Raw genomic sequence first — 16,698 nt, 5'->3', positions numbered from 1 at the left:
ACACACATAAATTTCAAAGTAATGGTATCGATATGGTATCGTATCAGCCGATACTGCACAGCCAGGTATCGGGTATCGGTATCGGGGCCAAAAAACGGCATCGGCGCAACACTAGTTTTAAATGGTAAAAGCCTGTGACCTTCTCAAGCTGGGACCTTTTGGTCACATTTATGGAGTTGCATTAAAAAAAACTTACACAGATCCAACGAAATGACACCTTTAGATTTCTTTGAACGCAGCATATTCTGGATATCTAACATATTGTGGTCTACAAACGTGCATTTACTACTGCCGAGTGCCTCAGTGAAAACACTCCTAAAGACCTTGCTCTCTGAAAGCATGGACGAAAACAGGTCAAAACCATTTTAAAAGATTGCAGCCAGGAACACAGGAAGGAAAACATGATGAAAATAGAGCTGGATCAATGATTCTTGTCAAACTTTGAGAGAGGTTAGTATTATTATTTCATCAAACCATTTTTATTTTCTGAGACTCAGCAAAAAAGCATAACATTTAGCCACACTTGTCCGTTTTGATGTTCCTCCTTAGTCACAATAATACTTGGTTTCTGTTGGTTCTAAAAGACAAAAGTTTATTTTGGAAAAATGACCTTTGATTGAATGCTAATCTATGGAAATGAACTTGTTAATTTTCTCTGTATGAAAAATGTGTGAGTGTGTTTACACAAGATAGAGGATTATGAAAGAAGTTTTTATAGGACTCTGTAAACACTAATTTAACAGCTAAAATGTCAAATGTTCTATTAATTGCTGAAACTGTTGAAGTGAGCGAAAGGTGGATGTCGGCTACAGGATGTGTGTGGAAATACAATGTGACATGTCGTGCACCCTGTGACATTTCACCTGCTGAAAGGGCAAATATTTACACGATGATGATCAGATTTGAGAAATAATTTTTTTGACACACTAAGGCTGCGATTTCCTGATTCAGGAGAAGTGTGATGCACCCAGGCGGAGATTTCACAAAGGAGAGTTTCCATTTAATGGTTATACCTGTTTCATGGCCGTAAATGTTGAAGGAAGGGCGACTTGTTACCCCATCGCATTTTACAGAAGTGCTCATAAATATTGATGGTTAGTGAAAACATTGAAAGCATCAAAAGTCTTTTACAAGATGATGCATTGAGGGGTATCAATAACAGAAATATAGGTGAAAATGATCTAAACTAGCTTATGGCTGCTTTTCTGACTCCAACATTATATTTAAGCCTGTGCAAATGGACTATATTAAACAAAACAGTGTGATCTGAAGCTATAGGGGATGAATGTATATTTCAACAGTGGTGTTTCTGTACTTTAATTACCTCTAAAGTAGGAAACCAAGTCTTAAACCTGATTTCACACATTTAATGTTTGCACCAACAATTTGCAGCATTTAAAAAAAATATATAAAAAGGTGGGTTAAATATAGAACCTTAATTAGAAAGAGCCTTTGAATCACAGGCAGGTTACTTAGCAACCTTAAAAGCCAGTGATGCATATCCATCATCAAAGATAAATTTGTCATATCTAAAATTGAAGTTTTTATCAATTAAACCCACCCACTCCTTTCTCTACCCCCACTTCCTTTTAAAATGTCAAGTCAGGATAGGGTCTAACTGGATTTATAACAACAGACTTAACACAGGTCAGACTCATTTGTTACTTCTAAAGCCATCTTACTGAGATCCCTAGCACTGTGAACGAAGACCCTGCTATGACCTAAAAAACTCTGTCAGAACATAGTCTTCTCATGGAGAGGTCTTTGGACCATATTCTGAATCTACATGTTGAGGAAAGCATAGCTGGGTCTTTTTAAAGGACCCTTAGTGAAAACCTAGTATCAATGTTTGAAAGACCGTCATGAATGTTGCCTCCATATGTATTAAATTCATATATTAATTGTCTCACAAAGTCATCTCTACTCAGAGTGGAAGGGATATTTGAGCCAATACAGCAATAAATTTGTGTGAGTCGGGTGAAAGTACCACAATAAATCTTGCATTGTTCTTGTTCTCCTTTAGTACAGATGTAGCTCCAAATCGAACCAATCTTTATGAGAAAATATTAACAGGGTTTCAGTTTATCACAGGTAAAAAGGGTTAGTTGAGTTTTTGGAAAGATGAGCTGTAAGAAAGAAGTCCTTGGGATGATGTAATGAATGGAAAGCATTAGCAGCAGATAGTCTTCGCACCTTTAAATGGGTTTCTCAACTTTAGCATTTAATGTCCAATGAATTCACAAAATGTATATTTATTCAAAAGCTTGTGATTCGGACGAGAGATGTGCTCCATTCCTTCTGGTGTCATTTTGAGTTAAAATGGAAACATCTTCGGCCAAAACCAAAAGCTGTAGTTGCAATCATTGTTTTGGTTTGGCTATAAATAATTAATAACAAGTACCAAAGGTAATTATTGACAAAAGTTAGTAGAATGTGAGGTGCAGCTTTGTGCCTCCCACTCGTCCCCTCATTAAAGGGGGAATAACCATAGCAACCAGAGGCTTGGCGTGTAGGCTACAGTGTTGGAAACTTGAACTTTGAAAGTAAAGTTAACAGAGGATCCCGTGCCAAATGAACAGCAAACAGGAACTTAAATATGCTGGGCAATAATCATCTAGAAAACAAACAGGTACAAGATACTCAACAGAAATATACGCAGCGGGGAAGGCAGCTAGCGTGGGAAACTAGAAGGGCATGAAACACAGGTAGATTATACACAAAACAAGCACTAACTGAAAGATGCACAATCCAAGGAACCTAAAAACGAACAAATAACCAAACACCTTAGGATTGTGACAGTTTTAAATTCCAAATGGGCGTACGCCTGTGATCAACAAGAGATCCTTTTCGCCCTCACAGTAAAGATAAGTTACTCACTGCCAGTCTCACTAGACATTTGTTTCTAAAGCCTGAAATCAAGAGGGAAAGTAATTTGGACAAATTTGATTTTTTTTTTAAATAAATGGTCTTTAATGTAAAAGCCCTTCTCATTCGTTGGTTTGATTATTTTTAACAGTGCCTATGTCTTAAAGTTACAACATAAATGTACTTGGACTGTTATCTATAATGTGTTATTACTCAAAAAACAATTTTTATCAAAGGAGCAATTCAAAATCTTGTTGGACTTTCTGCACCAAGTTGCCGACACCACCAGCATTTCTACAATAACATTTCAAGTTATTAAAAAATATTATTGTAAAATTTCCTTTAACGTTTACTTGTTTTAGTAAAGCTAACAAATAAGGTCTACAATAATGGGCTGATCTCCATAATTCCTATTCTCTGGAAGTCTTCATGTGCTCACAGATACAGCAAATGTAGGACACAACCAAACCCATTGAGTGCAGGATGAGCGGACATTCTTTGAGCGCTTTTATTTGTGGTTCCTGGAGTTAAACTTCATTTTTTGATGCTCCGAGATTGGAGCGTCGTTTCATGCTGATGTTTTCTAATAAGTCACGGCGCACTGAGCGCACGGAGAGACCGAAGCCCAACCAAATCCAACAGCAATTTAGGAAACCCCGTTTTTCTTTTTTACCTTCATCCTTCACAGCCAACCGGAGGCTCCGACAGAAGCGCTCCTGTGCGCAACATCCATGGAGAAATCCGTTCAGATCAATTAAAAACGCTCGACGGTTTATAAACTTACTGTGTGTGCCACAGAGCGATGAAGCAGACCAGAACAGACAGTGGATGAGAGCTTCTTCCTCTTCTCATGACTGAAGCCTGTACATTAAGACAGATACAACAAAAGCGCATTTAGATCTCTCCAAGACGCTTCATCCCCAGCAACTCCTCAAAACCCCGCGCCGCTCCGGCAGGAACCGAACCCTACCTGAGGCTCGACAGGTGTGCCCGCTGTTGCCAATGGAAACCGAGCTGCGCGCAGAGGAGATGTGCGGAGGTCTGAGTGCGGTCAGAGAGCGTCCATCCTGTCAGACTCTCCTGCAAAGAACCAAAGCTGAGAGCGACAGCTGCGCGGGGAGAGCGGCTCCCTGCCTGTGAGGCGGAGGAAGTCCGTGCGTGCGTGAGAGAGCGCGGCTGCGCACGGTGAACCCACTCCGCTCGCCACAGCGCGTTCGGAATGAAAGAAAACACGGGGAGACGGTTGAGCTTATTCTTTTCAGCAACTATTATCAGAAAATAAGATGGTGAAAAAACAACTATCAGCCTAATACATTTTTTTTACTTTCTTAATGAAGCATCTCCTAATTATACCAATAGACTGGATGGGATATTCTAAAAAGGTCATTTTTTAATCACTAAATCCATCAAATATTGCCCTGATGTTTTCATGTTGAAAGGAGCTCCGAACTCTAACTCCTTACTCATCCAGCATGAGTCATTTTATTAAAATGAAGCACCGTGTAAGTAGTTACTCATCACACAGATGGCTTACATCACATGTCTCTGTCTATCCTGGTTAAATGCTGCAGGTTAAGAGCAACTTTACTCTCATTACTTAAACTTAATGGAGCGTATTTCAGCTGAAAACAAGTTTTTAAAAGATTTGTTTTGGGATTCTGGTGCCTGTCTCCAACAGATGAGAGTCAGGGTTACACCCGCGACAGGTCCTCAGTCCATCACAGAGCAACTGAGACACACACAAACACACAACCTTGTTTAAAGTACAAAGTGAGGACTGTGCCTTGTCTTTCATGGACTTTCATTCATTTTCAAGCCTTTCTATGGCCTAACCCCAACCAATCTAACCCTACCCTTTACCAGTACACATGTAACACCTTAGTCCAGGGGTCACCAACCTTTTTGAAACTGAGAGCTACTTCATTGGTACCGTGTCATATGGAGGACTACCAGTACTGACCTTTGAACTACATGAGTCCAAGCTCGCCTTAACTTTATGTAATATAAATATGTTTTAAATGCTTTTGTCAGTGTGAGCGTGAATGGTTGTATGTCCTATCTGTCTCTGTGTTGCCCTGCGACAGACTTGCAACCTGTCAAGGGTGTACCCTGCCTCTCGCCCAGTGAACGCTGGAGATAGGCACCAGCACCCCGCGACCCCATGAGGGATTAAGCAGTTTGGAAAATGGATGGATGGATGCTTTTGTCATTTTTAAATCTATGTAAATACAAGCAGATTAAAAAGGAAGAACGAATGAATAAAATAACATTTTAAATGCAGCTCACTGGAGGGTTGTGCTATTTTTTTTTAACAGGTTGGGCACCACATATGGTCCTTAGGGGCTACCTGGTGCCAGCAGGCACCATGTTGGTGACCCCTGCCTCAGCCCTATCCCTATCCCCCAAAAAATTGAGGACCAAAAAAAAGTGCTCAGTTTACATCAAAGTCCTCATGTTCCAAGTAAAATGCCCCCCAAAAAAAACAATGATTCTCACTCAGCTGTAGGTACAAGTACATGCACATACACTCCCAAAGGCGATGTAGAGAGATCTATTCACCTTAAATATATATTTTTCGACTTTGGGAGGAAGCCTGAGTACCTGCAGAGAACCTACACATAATTGGTATAGGCCTCGCAAACTACATGCAGAAAGACCTCAGGCCAAGATGTAAACCCAGGGCCTTCTGTTTACCTGTGTGTGAATCTGACTGCCTGTCACTTTGCCTCTGGTACGCTTGAGTTTCCCGACTCAAGGACAATAAAAGATGTTTCTATTCTATTTAATAACATTTTTGCAAAGGTGCTCACATCTGCGCCACCACACATCCCACTATAAAATTATTTTAGTGTTCTTAATTCATTAAAAAAAATAGATCTTTGTAACACAAGAGTACTTAAATAAAGAACAGATTTAATAGTAAATTGAAAAGATTTTGCAAGCTCTGTTGAGCCCCAGTTTCAGCTTCAACATTCAGATGGTAGGGTGAGAATTGGATGTAACAAAATGAAAACAATTATCCATCCTACCTTGTATCAATGTTTTAAATTGGCTGTGATGGTGTGGGGTATATTGTATGACACGCTTTCTGGCTCTTAGTACTAACTAAATGTTAACTGAACACCAAAGCCTGGGTGAGAATATTTGCTGACCATGTCCAATCTTTCATGGCCAGAAAGTGCTCATCTCCTGATGGCTACAACTAACAGGAGGAAAATGGGCCATGTCACAAAAATCAAATCACCCCAAACTGGGTTCTGAAAAAATAATGACAGTACTCCAAAGGTCAGCACAGTCACCAGATTTCCGTCCAATAGAGCACCTTTGGAATATGGTGGTGGAGATTCTCATCACGGATGTGAAGCTGTAAATATCTGCAGCAACAGCATGATGCTACAATATCATTATGGCCCAAAATCGTTGAGAAAAGTCTCCAACATCACAAAGAATAAAGGCAGGTCTAAGGGGAAACAAGTCTGACCAGTCACTAGCAACGTGTTACTAATAAAGTGACCATTAACCATGCACATCATCCATATGAAGCTTTCTGTCTACCTGAAGGAGGGTGTGGTAGTCCTGGTAAATTTATGAGTGGTCAGTCACCTCGCTGTTTATTTTCATGTTTTTTTTCTATCACATTTACAAGAAGGTTCAAATACATGCAGTCAATCATATTAAAATTGATATAGTATGTTTAAGGAATGTATCATCTTAACCATAAAGTAAGAAGTAAGGGCCTATTCAAATTTTAACCTATGAACAAGAGCTGAGAAAAACTCAGTTTTGGCAGCGATGTTACTGTAACAAAAGGTAGAGGACTGAAGGTACCAACTTGGCCCAAACTCTGAGAATTTTAATTAGGAATGACAACGAAGATACCATGACTAGGATATGACATTGCTAATTTCATGTGCATGCAAATACATTTGCATTTGCTCTCATCATTGTCAGACCTGCAGGTCGGGGAAGGACAAATAGACCTTCACCTCCATCCTCTCATCGTACTGGCAAAGCCAAGGTCGGATCCAGACAGACCCATAGGAGCGTGGAGGATGGTCTGTTGACCTCTAACTGTTATAGTATTTTCATAGCTGATGACATTATCACTTATTACAAAAAATCCAGCTCTAAAATATCTGATGCCATTTCCTCCTTCCCAGCATTGCAGAAACGGATGGTATTAGCACATAAACCACCAGTACACATATTGTGGAAACATCTTAACAGTGGCAACAATATAATTCTAGGATGATGAGATCTTCAAACATGTAGGTAACTGCTTCCTGAAGCAGTCTGGTTGTATAGTGAAGTTAGAAAAGGGGCTGAAAAAGAATGTATGAGAGAGATGGAAAATAATGGAAAACCAGTGTACTACAAGTACATCATTGCTCTACGCTTTCCAAATTTGCCTCCATCCATCTATGTTGCAATTTAACGCTCAATTAAGGGCCAGTATAAATGTGAACATTTAACATATTAAATGATTTATAATAGTAATGTAAACAGTTTTGTGTCTCTTTATAGATGGACCACTGGTTTGGCAAACTTCCAATCTGATGCAAACACATTGTGACCGCAGGACCAGAACAATCCACCGCTATCAGATACAGACAGTCAACCTGGGAAAGGTCCAATCCTGTGTCATTAAGATAAAGGCAGCTATGCATCTGTGGCATTTTATAAAATGTCTGAGGTCATAAACCGCTGCCTCATTTCCAAAGAAACAAACCCACACAACTCAGTTGTACTGTAGGTGAATAAAGAAAACCAGGAACACTCTCAATACTAAGGCTGTAGTAGTTACATCAATATATCTAAGCACTGGAGCTCTTAAAGGACTGAAAAACATTTGTAAAACGTGCCCAGAGCATCTTGTTAGCCCAACTTCTAAATGGCAGAACACAAAATTCTCCTCAGACAATATAGCAATATAAAAACAGCATGTATAGGATAACAAAAGGCATTCTGATGACAGTCTCTGTGGGTTTTACAATAATTTGTCTTGTCTTTATCGCCCTTTTCTCTGTTGTTTTTATTACTGAGTCTTTACAAAAAACTAATTTTTTTTTCATTAAATGGCTCCTCATCAGTACTTTTGATTAATCCTGTTGTTTTGCTGGCTTCTTATGTTATTTTCTGATCCATGTGAAACCATCGTGATAAGTCGTTTTTTATTCCAGTCACGGCTCCTCGAGGTTCTTAATGTGAGCTTGTGTTTCAATTTATGCCTACAGCTTTTGTTTCTCCACTTAGTTACGAAAATCAGTGATAAAATAATCCAACTCAGGTGTTTTTCCCCTATAAGGATGAGTATGCTTTCTTTTGTGATCAGTATACATACCATAATGGTATGGTAATCAGCTCCCATACCATAACTATATGGTATGGGAGCTACACAGTCCAGGAGAGAAAGAATATGGACTCAATTTATGCAGAATGAGTCCAAAGAAGGACCAGACGCATCTCCACTGATCCCACCCACCCAGGCAATGCGCTGTTTGCCCCTCTCCCATCGGGTAAACGCTTCAGAAGGCTCAAAGCCAAAACAAATAAACTTAGAAACAGCTTCTTCCCAAGAGCTGTGAGGGCAACCGCCCCCTGATGGGAGACTGCAGTCCAACGCTTTTAAATCACCCCCACTGTGACTAGCCCGCGTTTCAATCACTTTAATGTTGCTGCCTACTACACATCATCTCTGAATATCCAAATGCACATTTCTGTAAATGAAGCCTCAATCATCATTGTTCAATAAGTACCCTACTACCTATATATATATATATATATATATATATATATATATATATATATATATATATATATATATATATATATATATATAGTGTATATATATATATATATATATATATATATATATATATATATATATATATATATATATATATATATATATAAAACCTTGGTTCATTGCATGTTTGTTTGTCAGTTTTCTTTGCCTTCATTATGTGTAATGTGAACTGTAAGAAAAATTTCGCCTCGGTAACACACAGTAACAAATAAAATATTCTTGATTCTTTGGAGTATTGCTGTTTATAATCCACCAGTCTAAAATGTTTGGACTTATTCTGTGGATAAAGGGATCAATGGTCCCTCTTGTACGTTTTGTGGAATGTGTCCCGCAAGCTTCCAAAGGAGGCATCCAGGAATCTGGTCCTCCACTGAAGATGGAAGAAAAGCAGCAACTACTAGAAACTCCTTCTAAATGATGGTGCTTCTCACCCAATCTCTAAGTCAGAACCATCCTCTGAAACAAGAAATATCAGCAGCTTGTATCAAGGATCCCGCTCTAGCGTTCATAATCCCTTGGAGCATGGTGTTGTGCAGCAATAGCTTGGTGTGATTGTGAATAACTGTTAATAAACGCCAAGGACAATAATTAATGATATCCGAGTTCAGGGAACCTGGAAATCAGACATTAAAATCCTAACCACTCTCAGTCCATCAGTTTTTATTTTGTGAATATCCTCCTGGGGTGTTGTGGTATTATATAACAATAGATGAAAGAGGGGAAGGACTTTGAACACTGGTCCTCTAAAACTATTTTATGTCCAAAAATGAACATTTGTAAACAAAACACTTTGACTTACAGTTAAAATAATTAAGTCAAGAAATGATTTAACTAGGCGAGTAACTGTAATGTGATTAACCTACTAAGTAAAAAAGGGAATATATCAATAGGAAAACTAATAAACAAAAGAATGACATTGGTCATAGGAACAAATAAGAATAAAAAACGAAAAAAAAAAACAACAAAACAGCAATGCAGGGGGAAACAGTTCAGTGTGAGTTTGTATATTTTACAATCAAAGTTTGTTTTGAGGAATTGCCGATAAGGTTAGATTACCTTAAAACGGCAACAAAGAACAAGTTTCCATCCAGTCCCAATGCAGAGCACAAGAGATTTTCATAAAATCAAGTTTTATTTAAATCATGTGCAGGGTTAGAAATCAATTACATCTTGGACAATTTTTCACAACATTGTGTCATGGCAGTGATTGGATGAAGCGATGAATCACCAAGATGACGGTGGAAAATGGATATGAACTCAGAATTTGGAGGACAGACAGCAGTCATGATGACATCGCATCATCTGCGCCTTTTAGCATAATTGCAGAAGTTTACAAGGAGGGGGCAGACATATTTTATGCAGATCAGTGAGATGACAGGAAGGGAAAGCACAGTTTCTAAAGAAAGCCACCCCTACCAGACAATAGTCCTCGTACATCTCACTGAGTTAAGTTTGAATCACCTCAACTCTGGCTTGCTCAAGGCCTGCTTTGTCCCGGCACAGTTTAAGCATCAAAACAAGGCAAATCCTAATGAAATAGACAGTAAGTAAATAGTTTTGTCCTTAACTAAATTTCTCTGCCCAGACACAACCTCTTACTATGATCCATTCTGGACAGCGGAGTCCGTGTATGCATGCCGTACTTGACTTTGGATCCAATGTTTCTTAGAAGATGCAGTCTTTTACACGGTCAGAAAGACGAAGGTTTTCACACGCATGTCAGCCCCATGCAGCCTGTGGAGAGCTGCGGGCAAAGTAAAAGAAACGCAGCTGTACACCGAGTTTAGTAGCTCTACTACGTTGCCGGGATTCCAGCAATGAGGTTTGTCATGAAAAAGGTGCATTCTGTGCATTCTTGAATTCAGTTCTTTACCAGTCTCTGTTGTTCTCTGATGCAGTTCAGTCCTTTCTGTTATCCATGCATCTGGGGTGGATTACCATCTATAAATGGATCACAAAAACATGTGAACAGACCAAGGAAGACCAGAATACTCTCCTATGGTCCATGCCTGTCGTGCTGAAGTCACTGAAAATTGCCTAATGATTCAGTAAATGTTTACATAATCATTAAGTTAGACCAGCGGTTCCCAAATTGGGGGTTGGGACCCCCCCAGGGGGTTCTGAGATTATCCAAAATATGATTGAAATTCCTGATTTTACAATGTCAGGGATATACTTGTTTTAATATAGCAAATGTATGCTTTTAATCATGGAAATTGTTTCTCAAAAATGTAAGACTATTCAACATCAGAAAACATTGATATTTTCTCGCAAATATGTGAAATTATTCTCAATACTTTTTAGGGTTATTTTTGTGGATATTTACTTGGCCAGTGATTATTTTTCTTTAATCAGTAATGGCCATTATACAATTTTTATTTATTTCATAATAAATAAAACAATAAATATGTCATGTTTTCAGCCCTGCAGCTCCACCACTGGGCTGATTGCTAATTACCCTCACCTGCACGCTGCCTCTCCCTATTTAACCAGCTGCTCATCTACAGCTCAGTGCAAGATCGTCTGTTGCTCTGGTCACAGCTTTCAAGCACTGTTCCTTGTTCCACGTTCCATGAAGTTTTCTGGTTTTTTGACTCTGCCTGTTCTTGACCACAGATTTTGCCCAGTCCTCCTGAAGAAGTCTGATCTCCTGTTGCCGAACCCAGCCTCCCTCTGAATCTGCCTCCAGCCTTCTGTTTATTGGATTTTCTGTACCTGAGACCCATCCGTGCATGACCTGGACTGATTCTACTAATGAGACACTGGTTGGTTGTTTTTTGTCCCCTGAGCTCTCCAGGCAACTCCTTTGCCCATTCTCCCCAACCTTTGGAATCCCCATTTCCAATCTACCTGTGAGCCCACGCCCTCTAGAGCCCCTTTTTTCACGTTTGTTCTGATAATAAAAGTTTGGTGTATTGGACACGTGTTTTGGCTCCGTTTTGGGTTCTGACTAACTCTGAGTTATTGTTACAAAATATGCCTAATATATAATATTTTGCATATAAGAAATAAAGAACAATATGAGACTGAACACAGGAGAAGACTGCGATATTTTGTGAGAGTTCTCACAAAATTCCTACAGTATTATCACAATTGTTTGCCTTTCTAAAAATAAAAAAGCCCCCCCCCCCCCCCATCCTGCCAAAAGGGGGCAAATTGATAAGTTTAGGAACCCCTGAGTTAGGCCAACATGTCTGACCTTTCTAATTTTTCCAGCCAATAAGTGTATAATACTTTCAAAATATATCTAAGCCTTTGCATTCTTATGTAATGATTGTTTGGAGGTTTTAGAGCCTGTGTGAGACCAATCTGACAGAGGATGATTTATGAAATTCAATCGTTTCTCGCTCATTTTCTCTGGACGCTGGAAGAAAACAGCTCAGGGGAGCCCAGATTTAAATGTGGATACAACTTTACTAGTCTAAACGGCTCCGGGTCATTTTCTTTTTGACCCAAAAAGATGTTGTTCTGTAACACCATCCTGTTATTTGCAGAACAACGACCAACACGCTTGTGCGACGTGCAACAACAACAACAAAATCCTGCACATGTTGCAGTAGACTGGCATCTAAAGTCACGCAAACTCCTCTGCAGAGAGAGCTGTTCACTTTGGCTTTTGATGATGACATGTCTGTTGCATCACATCAACCAGTATGTGAGAGTCAGTTCATATTTCATTGCAACATTTAAAGAATCTAAAGCAGATAAAAATTCAGGTGTTACAGTCAGCTGCCATGTACCCTGACAAAAAATAAAAATAAATAAAAGCACAAAAATGCCAAAGCAAACTAAGTGTATTATGATTTAAAATCTACTTTACGGAATCAAATTTAGGAGAAGTCCTAGATGAAACGGCACCTTTGAAACCCACACATCAGTTTCCACATAAAGATGACAGCTCCTACCTGGCCTCCTTTCACTACTGATGGATGTTAGCTCTATGGGCTGCATATTTCCCTTATAGCACAGCTTTACTGCAGGGGTCACCCGGTGGATCCAGGCATCAAATGTACACGCTTAGTCAGAGGTGCAGTCAGAGTAACCTAAAAATGATGAAAGACACAGCGAGCACTGGACGCGACAGTGTTTGAGTGTTGATGGCAGCGATGAAGGAGCGCGTGAGGAATAAATGTTTGGAAATCTCTATAGAGGTCTCCAAGGAGACGTTCCCTGTGGTAATAAATCTGGGTTTATTAATGACGAGCAGCTGGAGCTGAAGATTTGATTCACTTTGACGGGATTTTTAATATTTACACATGCTGTCTACTTCAGTGAATCCCAGCTTCATTTCACAATATCTGCGCTCCTCAACAGAAGTGATGCCCTCCTGTTTACCATCAGAGTCTGAACGAGAGTAATTCAAACAGCGACCCAACACATTTGCATTTTTCTCTGATGATTCGGTTCATTTATGAAGCCTCTGCTTCATGTAAAAATCTAAACTTTATCGACTTCCTGCCAAAACAAGTAAGTCTGGGAAAGTCGGGGGAAAGAGATGGTTTGTTTACTTGTTGGTAATGAAGTGAAAAGAAGATGCATGATTGATTAATTGATTGATATCCTTTTTTCATTGATAATGGTTATTTGTTTGCTATTTCTTTATTTAATCATTAACATTTGAATATTAAGTTGTTTTTTTCTTTATTCAGTTATTTACTTAATAGTTTTTAGTCCATTATTTAGTCAGTTTTCAGTGAATTATTTAATTGGTTATTCATTTTTGGGTTCTTTTTATTAGTTTTTATTAGTTTAGTTTTTTTAAGTTGTTTTTTTTGGTGATTTGTTTGTTGATTTTAGTCTGGTGGGTAGGTAAGTAGGTATACTGTCCAAGCTCTGGGAATTTGTTTTGAATAATTGAATAATAGCTCATAGATTTAAAGGGCAAGTGTTCAAATGATATAGCTTTGCTCTGAATGACTGGAAGCACTGATTTAAATAAAATAAAAATGAGTTTTATTCATTTATATCAAAGAGAAGCTTTGATACCCATGTTTTTGATTAACAAATTATCACCTTGGCTGAATCAAACTGTGGATCTCACGTTTTGTTAGATTCCCTGCAGACTGTGGGAATCCTCATTTGGGGGAAATGAGTTGTGCTTTCGGGAATCTTGGTGTGCTCAGTCAAATCAAAGATGTTGGACGGTGCACCTTAGTTTGGAAATTGATATTTAACATGACAGATCTGGGGTTTCCCCTATGAAAAAAAGCAAGCAATTGTAATCTAGTTGTAATCTACTTAAAATATATTTTTTTGTAATGGTGCTGATCAAAACTACCCATACTTTTGCTCATAGACTCTGTTTAATGTTCAAATCCAGCAAACTCTATGAGGAAATCACTTCTGATGCGCTCCACAGCCTCCAGAGTCAGGCAGAAAATACAAGTTAAGGAAGCTTTAATATACTTTAATATCTAAAGTAATACCACAGACCATCTGCAGGAAACATATTTTATAGGGAGGAATTAAAATGTTGCATTTCTGTTAGATTTGCTGTGATGGAGGATTTATTTTTATTGTAGTTAATATTTAAACGTTATTTAGGGCTATGCCCCACAGGCCCTCTCACCACCACTGGGTCACTTACTCACTCTGACCATCTAAACATGTTGACCTGATGTCTGATGGAGACTCCCATGTGCATTTGCTCCACTTTTCATGTTTATGAAAACAAGACAGCCCTTAGGGCTCACAAACTGAGAGAACGTCTGGAGTTATGTAGAAATACAAACACCGGACAGTTTGGAGCAAACTGAACTCTTCAGGCTGAACTAGAAACTCAAAAACTGCTTCCAGACAACGCCGTGGGGGGGGAGGAAGTAAAAGTTTGATGCCACCTTGATGACCTTCATCTGCTGCATTAAATCACAATACATTAGTTACATTACAGTACTGATGATCTCTGATTTCTCATCACATCTCATCATCATATTTTCCAGCAGCAGACAGATAATTTCCCAGTTACATTCTGATTATGCTAAGCGGTCATTTTTAACGAGTTTCGTGTTTCTAAGGGGAGCGTTGGCACAGCAGGGGGCTTGCAATAGGGAAAGGGCGTAAGTTTTCTGGTTTGAGTCCCTCAGAGTGCCACTTTTGGTCCCAGAGCAAGCCCCACAGCCCCAGAATGCTTCCCTGGCTCCACACAGTGGCAGCCCTCTGCTCCCTAACAGATGGGTTGAATGTAGAGGACACATCTCTTTGGAATGCATGTTGCAATGAAAAGTAAAGATGATGGGAAATGGGAAATGGCTTGCACATGTATACCGCCTTAACTAGTTTGATGCCCCCAAAGCGCTTTACACTACAATCAGTGATGGTGATAATTATTTTAAGAATGGTAACAAAGACATTTTAGTCAGTTCAGGTTTAAACAGCCAAGAGGGAAAAACAGGGAAGGTTTAGAGTGCCACCATGTGGTCAAACATTGCCCAGATGGAAAATAGCTCTCGGAAAAATATACAGAAAACTTGACACAACATATTAAACACAGGGATATTTATTAAACAAAAGGTCAACATGCAAAAGCCGTGAGAGAATAAGAAAGAGTACACCTAGCTCTCTTCCACATGATTTAAGAGGGAAGGCGCTGCTGGGCAGATGCCTCGATTAACAGATTACCATTAGTGTCAGAACCTCCATGAAAACTGCAGGTTTGTCAGTTTGCTGCTCTTGAACGTAACAAAACAGCAAGTCAGAAAGACCTCAGCAAACATCTTAGAGTAGCAACTGTTGCTGCCTTGCAGTCCAGGAAGACCATTAGCAAATTACTTGGAGCCCATCTTGTCCCATGGTGGTGGGACCCCAGAAGAGCTATACAGATAGAAATATCTGCAAACCTCAATGAACTAAATCAATTTTGGAAACTATTGGGGGAAAAAGTCTCTCTGATTTTCTGTCTGAAAATCAGAAAATGACTAGAGTTATGGCTGCTAAAGGTGGTCTGCAAGCTGTTGCATCATGGTGTGGACTTAGTTTACGACATGACCATATTTTATTCGTTCCAATACGAATCACTACTACTAACTACATATTAATAACACAAAGGAAGTTTTGTTTCAATAATCTTTTGTATGTGATCAGTAACGCTGACATTTATAGATCTAAAAGTGAAAATCCCAGCCTGCTTCTTTTTTTCATCAAACACTTCTAAATTAGAGCAAAAAAACATAAAAAAGCATTGACTCCGTATTCCCCCATGAAGTCCAGGCATTTCTTTCCACCTTTCCCTTTAAAAAAAAGATAAAAGTTCCCACACACATGAATCCCTGCAGATTTTCTCAATGACACTGTGTGTGCGTTTTGTGTGCATGCATGAATATCCCCTCTGCACGCGCTCTGTGGTCCATGTTTGTGCAAGAGTGGTTGTCATGGAGACGGACAGATCCATGACAACATGTTTTTAGCTTTCACATAATCGTGTCCACTCGTTTCGTCATTTAATCATGCTCTAATCAGCAAAGCAAGAAGTATTTTACAGGATCTGCATTCATTTTTTTTTTTTCAAGATTTTCCCACGTTTCCGTGTCATTTCTATTAATTCTTAGCTTATTTAAAGTTTAATTTCTTCTCCCCTGAACCTGTCTAACAAATAATGTTTGTTTTGGTCTTTTTTTCCCTGAATACTTGTTAAGTAAATGTACCCAAGGTTTTTCCCTTGATGATTCTTTTAGGATTGTTACGCAAACCCATCTGTGACATATTTCCAGGTCATTATTGTGTCTGTGTGACCTTTATTTCTCCCCTAATGATTGTAGCTGAGCAGGGAACATGTGACGCACCTGAACTCAGTCCCTTCATCAAGCTGCCTACGTATGAAGAGCCGCCAGACGACCCCTCTTTGCTGGAATGTCAAACCACAGCGGTCGTATCGAGCCAGATGTCTCTTAGGGCTATTTTCTAGTGATCATCAGATTGAACCGTGCCGTCAATTGGTTCTCATTGTAATCTTGGAGAAAGCCCATCATCAAATTATGATGAAAATCCTTCAGGACAAGAGAAACGCCTCCGCAGATGTGGTTGAACTGAGG

The 16,698-nt window shown here is 39.2% G+C and overlaps 1 protein-coding gene across 2 annotated transcripts in view; it reads right to left on the bottom strand.

Annotated features, from left to right (window-relative positions):
- gabra2a (gamma-aminobutyric acid type A receptor subunit alpha2a) overlaps nt 1-4,059 on the bottom strand; it is a 36,608-nt gene extending 32,549 nt beyond the window's left edge. Inside the window, exons 1-2 of one of the 2 annotated variants that reach the window (XM_036151060.1) lie at nt 3,836-4,059; nt 3,650-3,726 (exon numbers count right to left, since the gene is read on the bottom strand). In XM_036151060.1, the coding sequence (XP_036006953.1) occupies nt 3,650-3,717 (68 nt within the window). In that variant the 5' untranslated portion in view covers nt 3,718-3,726; nt 3,836-4,059. The remainder of the gene's footprint in view (nt 1-3,649; nt 3,727-3,835) is intronic. The other variant, XM_036151061.1, reaches the window with a different exon arrangement.
- Nucleotides 4,060-16,698: the final 12,639 nt, after the last annotated feature.

The sequence above is a fragment of the Fundulus heteroclitus genome, chromosome 19 (assembly GCF_011125445.2).
Source record: "Fundulus heteroclitus isolate FHET01 chromosome 19, MU-UCD_Fhet_4.1, whole genome shotgun sequence".
NCBI lineage: Eukaryota > Metazoa > Chordata > Actinopteri > Cyprinodontiformes > Fundulidae > Fundulus > Fundulus heteroclitus.
Note: the sequence above shows the minus strand (reverse complement) of the source record. Positions and strands in the feature narration are given on the sequence as shown.